At 53.0% G+C, this 9,179-nt stretch overlaps 1 protein-coding gene across 1 annotated transcript in view; it reads left to right on the forward strand.

Moving 5' to 3' along the window:
- The window catches only part of LGR6 (leucine rich repeat containing G protein-coupled receptor 6), a 147,313-nt gene extending 140,238 nt beyond the window's left edge, over window positions 1-7,075 (forward strand). The window contains exons 17-18 of the mRNA XM_066203761.1: window positions 2,940-3,020; window positions 4,565-7,075. Coding sequence (XP_066059858.1) covers window positions 2,940-3,020; window positions 4,565-5,802 — 1,319 coding nt within the window. The 3' untranslated portion in view covers window positions 5,803-7,075. The remainder of the gene's footprint in view (window positions 1-2,939; window positions 3,021-4,564) is intronic.
- The last annotated feature ends 2,104 nt before the right edge of the window (window positions 7,076-9,179 follow it).

The following is a 9,179-nucleotide window of genomic DNA, read 5'->3' on the forward strand; positions in this document are numbered from 1 at the left end:
CTAGAATGGTTTGGGTTTGGGAAGTACCTTGAAGCTCTTCTCATTGCCCCCCTGTCATGGGCAGGGACACCTTCCACTGTCCCAGGTTGCTTCAAGCCCCATCCAGCCTCGCCTTGAACACTTCCAGGAATGGGGCAGCCATAGCTTTTCTCCAGCTCTCTTGGAGCCCTTTTAGACACTGGAAGGGTCTCTAAATCCTGGGGCTTTGTCTCCTCCAGGCTGGGCAATCCCAATTGTCTCAGCCTCTTTGGATTACATCTGGCAGTGTTTAGCAGACACCCCCTGCCCCAAGTCTGTCCCCTGTGGCTGAGCAGGAACCCAAAGATGGCTTGGGGGCCTGTCACCAGGGCAGCCCCCAGCAGTCCCCAGCACCTCCCGACAGTGGCTTCAGAAGAGAACAGGAAAAGTGCCCTGGGGCACTTCCATCACCATCCCAGCACCTCTCTTTGGGAACTCTGGTTTGAGGATAGAAAGGGATGTATTCACTTACAAGCATGTGTTTGCAATGATGGAACAAAGCAATGGGAAGTGAGAAGGGAGCACACGTGTATGGTTATCCTGGGCAGTGGGACACTGCCTACCCCAGCCCAGCACCTCCAGCAGCTTGTAAAGTTATTAACGAACTTCTGTAACCACCTGGCAAACCCTGCCAGGCCCTTAGAGATACTTCTGTCATTCAAGAAAGCTACTCAAGACCCAAAACAGGACCTGCCCCGACCTCTTGCAGCCTCCCCTGCCCTAACGCTGAGGAGAGGGCAGGTCCCTGCAAACCCCGGGGACTGCCCTGGTGAGACAGGACTGAGGGAATGAGCAGACAGCACCAAGGGGAAAAAGCATCCAGCACAGTGTTTCTGTTCTATCCCTTCCCCAGCAATTCTGCTCCTGTTCCTCCCACTTGACTTTTGGTACAGGCAGCTCCTTTCTCATGGAAAGGGCACTACTGGCAAAGTGGGTTTTTCCCGTAAGAGCTCAGAAAGTGGAAGCACCTCAGCAAAATTCAAATAAATAACAGCTTCTTCAAAATCAATGCAGCCCACCTTGCAAGGATACAACAGCCATTTTCCTTTCTCCACAGTTCCCAGGCTGGAGAGGGGATGGTTTCTAGCAGAGAGAGGTACATTTTTCACTTTGAATCCCACTGTGCTGACTAAGGATTGCTTTGTAATTCCCAGCAGGCTCAGTAGTCCAGGCAAAACAAAAGATGATCCTTCACTTCATGAAAATGTTTAACCTGGGTTTAAAACTAGGCTTTGAGAAGAAAATGGATGGCACAGGTTACACTTTCCCAAGGGCTGGGTCTCAGCAGAGCACAGAAAGAGCAAGTCTGTGTCTGTTTTATTCGGATATCGTGACTGCACATCACAGCCTCCGCACTGTGGCTGGAAAAGACACTGGAGATTTATAAGACTATAAAATACAAAGATGAAATATTTTTCCATCCCACTGTGAGTGTTTCCTTGCCAGGCTCCAAAGCAGCAGTAATATTTCAATTCTTACACAGACAGATTTTTAAAATGACCTTTTTTTCCAAAGCTCCCTGAAGCTGAGAAAGCCATGAAGCTTGTCAGGAGGCACTAAAGATAGCACGTTATTTGTCATCATCCTTTAATCAAATAATCCCAGTCACATTTTCAAACACAGGCAGGGAGCATGGCTCATGAGAGGCGCCACTTCTAAACAGATTAGACACGTAAATCCCCTCAGATCAGCCTTATCTTCAGCACTGTGGAAATCTGCCTTCCTGGGCAGTGTCTAAGCTGCCAGGTGCACACCTGGGCTCCAGCACCAGTCCATTCATCCAAGAGAGAGTTCATCCCACAGCCACAGATCCAGCTCTCTGGCTACCAGGCTGTAGCAAGAACAAAACCACATCCTTTCCCTTTCCTCCTGCTGGCAGAAAACCCTCCCAAGGTCTCCACTGGGAGCTGAAGGCTGTGCTGGTGCCACGGGTGGGAACGGGGCAGCAGGACAGCAGCTGTTCTCACTGTGTCCCAGTGCTGTCAGCCAGCAGGGCTTTGGGAACAGGAAAAAGGAACAAAGCAGAAAAGCACATTGTGAATTAGACTGAGAGGATGCCATTCACCCTGGTGACGACCTACACCGAAAACACAGCTGAGGGCTTGGCCCCATGCTCTTCCAGCAGCTTCTTCTTCAGCCAGGGAGTTTCTGCCTGACCCTCAGCAAGCCCCAGCCTGGCTCAGGGTGCAGCTGCCAGCATGACAGAGATGCTGGTGCAGGGCTGGGCCCTGCACCCTAGCTGCACAAACTCCACGGATGCAGAATCTGCAGCCACAGGCAACCAATCTGCCCTCAGCAAACCCTGGGAACATCCACGATTAAAACCAGGGCACCACAGTCCCAAGAATTTACAGGACATAAAATAAAGCAATAAATGTTGTGTTCCCTTGTCTCTTTAATGCTGAACTATTTGGTGGTGGTGGCTGCTGACGAAAAATTTGCACTGCAAGAAGAGGCTGATGGCTCTCTCTGAACAAAGCCCCAAAATCCCTGTTGATGAACAGACATTGGACAAGGCCTGCCCAGAAAGCTCCCATGGAGAAGATGCATTTGAAGGCTTTGTGTTCTGTAACCACACAGGCTGGAGTATTTTTTTACTTTTAATAAAGAGTGCTGGGAGGAGGGAACCGCAGTCACTCAGCTCTGGGATCTGGGACTCTTACACTTCAAATGTTGGGAGTAACCTAAAAACAGAGGGGCTGGCTACACTGCAACCCACCAACATTTACAAGATCTTCTCCTTCTACAGCAGTGACTGCAGGGGACAAACTGTACACCAGCAGCTACTTTGAACTTGCAGGCTAGGAACTGGCTGGGAAGGTCTGTGTGGAGGACAGGCAGCAGGAAAAGCTGCTGGCCCAGTGAGCTCTGATGGTTCTGCTTGTTCTTATCTGAACCATTTCTTGTTCTTTCCTCCCCAGATGACCTAGATGCAGATGATCTTCAGTTGGACCTTGAGGAATCGAAGCTGCATCCCACTATTCAGTGCACACCAAGCCCCGGTGAGCAGCCAGGGAAACCCTTTGAACAGAGTTGGGATCCTTTGAGCTTCTCTAAATCCCCAGGATCCCCCACGACCTTTCAGATCAGAAGCCTGATGGGTTTGGCTTAGGCCCAATGGGGGACAGGTGAGGAGTTTCCTTCTCCCCGCTGGATGTAGCTGCCCTCCTAGGAGGGGAGGCCCAGGTCAGGATAAGCCTGGTCAGGAACCCCAGGTATCACCAGCTCCTCCATCCACCGACCTGCTGCCCTGAGATGTGGCTCTCCTGTTCCCTTGCATGACTTACACTTGGCTTTGTCTCAGCCAGCCTGGAATATTGCAAAGCAGGGCCTTGTCCTTGATGTCCTGATCATACCTATGGCACTGCAAAATGCAGGGATACCTTTCTGTTTCCTGAGGAAGGGAGAGTAGGGAGGCACTGGACTGCACATGCTGGTTGGGGCTCGAGGAAGTTGCCTTCTGATTTTGTCCCTGTTCATAGCTCAGTGGGGTCCTACACAAGCACACCTGGAGGCTGGAGAGGTCTGGTTCCAGCCAGCCTGCTGTGGGACACAGGCAGGGACAGAGTTTTTACCAGTTGTTCCACTGAGTTTGTTGCAAAAGGAACAAAAAGATTTCAGCTGAGCGCATGTCCTGCTGCCTGGCACTCTGAGCTTCAGCTCCTTTGAGATTAAAATGATTTCTCCATTTCCTCCAATTTTGTTTGCTCTCCACCTCAAAATTCCACCACCCTGGTTTTGTTTTTGCTGAGTCACTCACTGAAACATCCCAATTCCTTCCAGAGGCAATTTTATGCCCATGCCCACTCTCTCTTTCCCCACTTTCTTCTTTTTTCTTTGGCAAAGAGCTTCCAGACCAGCCCTCTTTTTACCCCTCCATGACCTTCCCTTACTCTCCCATCCATCCACTTCTTTCTTTCTCCTGATATCCTTCCATGTTCTGCCTGCCCAGACCCCTCTGTCCCCTCCCTGCCACACCAGCGCCTTCCCTCTCTCCCTCATGCCTGGACACTTCACCTCATGGTGCTCATCCCCTCTGTGCAGAGGCCATTCATGCAGAAACAGAGACCTCTTAGCCAAGGTCTTGAGTGTACAGAGAGAGGTTGGCAGTGCCAGAGCACGATGCAGCATCCTGGCAGATCTCCACACCACCAGCTCCCAGGGGGAGCATGAGAAGGAACAAGTAATGGCAGAGGGACCCAAATGCCAGGCCAACACCAGGACTGTTGGTCGTCTTTACATTTTAGGAGCACTGACCAGTTTGTTGTTTCTTACATTTCATTTTGACCTCTCCCTGCACCTTTTTTCTGCCCTAGATGAGATCTGAGAGGATGCCAGAGGCACTCCAGTGTGCGGACAGGAGCACAGGGGAGAGCCAAGAGGCAGCTGTAGAAGAGGGTGGACAATGTCATATTTTCCCTGCCAGCCCTCAGCACTCACAGGGCGGGTGGGGCAATGAGGGGGCTGGGACTGGGCCACCACTCTGAGCAGCACCGCTGAAGAGAAGCAGTGTCTGCCGGGTGTAACTTTGGGCTTTGTCTTCCAGGTCCCTTCAAGCCCTGTGATCACCTGTTTGAGAGCTGGATCATCCGCCTGGGAGTCTGGGTCATCGTTCTGGTCTCAGTGCTCTGCAATGGGCTGGTCATCCTGGCTGTCTTTGCTTCCCCCAGCTACCTCTCCCCAGTGAAGTTCCTCGTGGGCTCCATCGCTGGGGCCAACATGCTGACGGGCATCTCCTGCAGCATGCTGGCCCTCGTGGACACCCTCACCTACGGCCACTTTGCCCGATACGGCGCCAGATGGGAGACGGGCGCGGGCTGCAGGGTGACAGGGTTCCTGTCCGTGCTGGCCTCCCAGGCTGCCATCTTCCTGCTGACCCTGGCTGCTGTGCAGTGCAGCCTCTCAGCCTCCTGCGTGCGGGGCTACGGAAAATCCCCATCCCTGGGCAAGGTCAAGGCTGCTGCCTGCTGCTGCCTGTTGCTGTCCTCTGTGGCTGCTGTTCTGCCTCTCTTCTCCATTGGGGAATACGGAGCATCCCCTCTCTGCCTCCCATACCCCATCCCAGAGGGGAAACCCACCACCCTGGGCTTCACTGTGGCCTTGGTGATGACAAACATGCTCTGCTTCCTGACTATCACCGGCACCTACATCCGACTCTACTGCAACCTGCTGAAGGGGGAGTTCAGCGCTGTCTGGGACTGCGCCATGGTCAAGCATGTGGCCTGGCTGATCTTCACCAACTGCCTCCTCTACTGCCCAGTGGCCTTCCTCACCTTCTCCTCTACCCTCAATCTCTTCATTATCACCCCAGAGGTCATCAAATCCGTGTTCCTTGTGGTTCTGCCCCTGCCCGCCTGCCTCAACCCCTTGCTCTACCTACTCTTCAACCCCCACTTCAGAGATGACTTCCGCCTGCTGAGGCAGAAAGGGCAGGACAAGGGCAGCCTCCCCCAGTCCTGCAGGGCTGATGACATGGAGAAAAGCTCCTATGACTCCACCCAGGCTCTGGTGAACTTCTCCGACATCGACCACATGTGTGACACACCTGATTCCCTGGGAGTGCACCCCATCCTTGACAGCTATAGCTTCCCCTCCATGACGCTCATCCCCTGCCAGCAAAGGGTGGGCCCCAGGGGGAAGGAGAGGGGCTGCTCTGAGCATTGTCCCTGCCTCACTGACAGTGAGGCGCTGATAACTTCAGAGAGCCGAGATCTGTCTGGCAGCAGCCTCCGGATAACCTTCTTCCCCTCCCCACCCATGCCACCCTACACATCTCACTTATAAACCTCCTCGGAGCAGCCGTGGGAATGGCCCCACAGCACACGCCGAGGGCCAACACCAGTGCCGAGGGGCCAGCAAGGTGACACAAACTGCTCCCTGAAAAGCACCAGTACAACCTGTCTATCCTCATCCCCATCGTACCTGCCTGGGCAACAGGCACCACTCTGCCAGCTGCCACTGGCCTAGAAGGGCTCTGACAGAGCTCCAGACACTCAGGGCTGGCCATGGGAGGAGACAATCCCTGTGTGAGTCTCACTTCTGCTAGGAACTGCATGGGAGTGAGCCCCACTGGCTCAGGAAGTGGGTCAGGGAAACCCTCCTCCTGCTCACCCTGCAGCATCACCAGCCAGGAAGAGCCTGCAGTGAAGCCAAGTTTGGCTTCTCAAGGCAGAGGCCTCCTGGCCAAAGCCACCACTCTGTGGCAATCCCTGGAAATGGCCAACTGTGATGATGTGGCCACCCACAGGAACCCCAGGCCTTGTCCTCTAGGGCTCTCTGCAGGTCCCACACACCCCTGGAAATGGGCTGGTGCCTGTCTTATGCCACCAAAAGCAGCGTATCCATGTGTACACCTGAGTTTTGGACCACCTCTACTTTGGGAATCCCCTCTCATTCACTGTTCGTTCACTCAACTTCATGGGTTGGACACAACTCTCACTTCCAGCCAAGACCAGGAGCCGGGGATGCTCAGTCTTTCAATCTGACCCACAGTGTCTCAGAAGGGGTCTCTGAAACCCACAGCAGCCAAACCCAAACAATTCCCAGAAAAACCCATGTGCTCTGCCTGAGGTCACCCCACAGCACCAAGCCAAGGCACCCAAGGGCACACTGGGCCCCCTCTACCTTTGCCACTACCCCCCTTCAAACAGCACAGCACACCTGGGGCACTCCTGTCTGTAGTCACCTGGCTCCTGGTCAGACATGCTGAAAATGGGGCCTGGCTGCTGCCTCATTGTCCCAAACCTCACTCCTGGAAGAGGCTCTTGGTTCTGGGTTTATGTCCCACACACAGTGTAGCCATTTTGGAGACTGCATGTGCCTTCTCCTATTTTAAGGCAGCTGGTGTAGAAGGAGAAAACAGAAATCAGCATTGTGGGATGGTGGCATCAGGAGGACAGAGGCTACTGGGAACAGCCTCAAATCCCCTCCCTGCAGCTCAGGGATCTCCCAAATCCATTGACTCCATCACAAACCCTCCCAGTGCCACCCAGTGCAGCAGGGAGCCCTGCGCTCAGAGCTCAGGCCTGGGCAAAGCTTTGGTTCTGCTGATGTTACTGCAGCTCTTTGTCACTCATTTTCATGAGATAATAAATGAGCCCCATTGCTGACCAGTGGCTGGTTTCTGTCCTCTTTCATGTGAGGAGCACCTTGGTGATTCTCTTGGCAGCTGCTGTGCCTTGGGTGTTGTCTGCATTGCCCAAGTGAGAGCTGGGAAATTGTGTTGTGTCCACGTGAGCTGACACCATCCTCCCCACCCTGTTCTCAGGAGGGAAGAGCCAAATCACCCACCTTTATGCAGTAGAATTGTAGCACCACCTGCCTTTCCAGGTCCCATGGACCCGACTCCTGTGATCTGCTGCTCAGGGGTTTGAGTTTGTGAACCAGACAACGTCTGCGGCATAAAGTGTAAGGACATCATGTAACAGGGTCTCCCATGCAAAGCCAGACTCACCAGCCAGAACCTGGCTCTGCTTCCCTCCTCTGCACTTGAGGCCTATGGTCTTATCTCAGAATGAAAAATTTGAGAGCTAGCAAGAAATCAGAAGGAGATCCAAGGATTAGAGAAGAGGGTGGGACCCCCAAATTTAGTGACAAAATCCAAAGCTCTGCTACAATCTTCAGGTGGGAACTGTGGAAAGCATGGTCTGTTGTAAGACTTGAATCCTGATCCAGACTTCTGATACCCTACACACACTCAAAATCCGTGTGTGCCATGCCATTTTCTTCCATGTCCTTAGGGCTGCTCAAGTGCACAGGACTGGAAAAAACTCATCCTAGGTCAATTTCCAGAAACAAAATACTCCTTTGGAAGTGGGATCAACCTCCTGGAGCTAGTCCAGAGGAGGGCTACAAAGTTGATTATAGAGATGAAGCATGGGGAAAGGTTGAGAGAATTAAGATTGTCCAGCTTGGAGAAAAGAAGGTCCAGGGTGAAGTAACTGGGGTCTTCCAGTACCTGAAGGGAGCCTGCAAGAAAGATGGAGAGAGACTGTTTACAAGGGCCTGGAATCACAGGACAAAGGGGAATGGCTTCAAACTGACAGGGAGTACTTTTGATTAGATATTGGGGAAGAAATTCGTGGCTGTAAGGGTGGTGAGGCCCTGGCACAGGTTTCCCAGAGAAGCTGTGGCTGCCCCATCCCTGGAAGTGTCCAAGGCCAGGTTGGACAGATCTTGGAGCACCCTGGGATAGTGGAAAGTGACCCATGGTAGGAATGGGGCTGGATGAGCACCCAGGGAATTCTATGGGATTCAGGGAATCCCACTGTCCCACCCAGGACAATTCTATGACCTCCAGCATAAACTCAAATTCCCCCAGCACATGTCCTTACTCCATAAGGAAATCTCTAACTGGAAGGCACCCTAAAATAAACCCCACTGTCACAGACACAATGAGCATCGTTACAAGTCACAGACTAACTGCAACACTCTCTTGCCTGAAATCCCCTGCCCTGCACTGCTGCTGGGAGTATCTTCAAGGAGTCACTGAGGTACCTAAACGCACACAGGGCAGAAGCTGTCCCCAAGAGAGGGTCACGTGAGTTCTCCAAGGGCACTGGGCCATCAGGGGACAGCCCTTCATCATGACGGTAGCAGGACAAGAGCAACACAATGCTGCATGGCCAGTATAGCAAGAATGGAGTCCCCAGCAGGTACACAGGGTTCCCAAACTGTCAGATGCTGTGCACTGCTCTTGTACATGTCAGGCTCCACTGTGGGGTGGAGGCAACAGATTCCTTTTCGGATTACACAAGTTACAGCCCTCATCCAAAGGGTCTCTATACAGTTTCAGCCTGAGTGTCAGGTGGTGGCCACTGGGGGGTAGAGCACTGGCAAACAGTTAGACACCCCTGATGGCACTGAACACAGAGGAACAGGGAGTCTGAGCCCAAGGGTGGCAGGAGTCTGGCACAGTCAGCTTTCCAGGGCTCATGCTCACCACCTCGGGAGCTGGCTAAAGAGGAGGGAGAGCATCTGAGAGAGCCCAGCCCAGGAAGAGCCTGAGATAACAACAGGGTTGATCACGGATAATGACACGTGAAAGCACTGCCCTTCCCAAGAACAATTTCCCCAGGAAGTTGTGGAAAAGTCCACGATGGATCTGCATAAAAGCCCTCTTGGTTTGTGTGGGCTCCTTGATCAATGGGGGACTTCCCACA

This window comes from Chamaea fasciata, unplaced genomic scaffold (assembly GCF_029207755.1).
Source record: "Chamaea fasciata isolate MVZ Bird 193981 ecotype frontalis unplaced genomic scaffold, bChaFas1.0.hap1 SCAF_25, whole genome shotgun sequence".
In the NCBI taxonomy this organism is placed as follows: domain Eukaryota; kingdom Metazoa; phylum Chordata; class Aves; order Passeriformes; family Sylviidae; genus Chamaea; species Chamaea fasciata.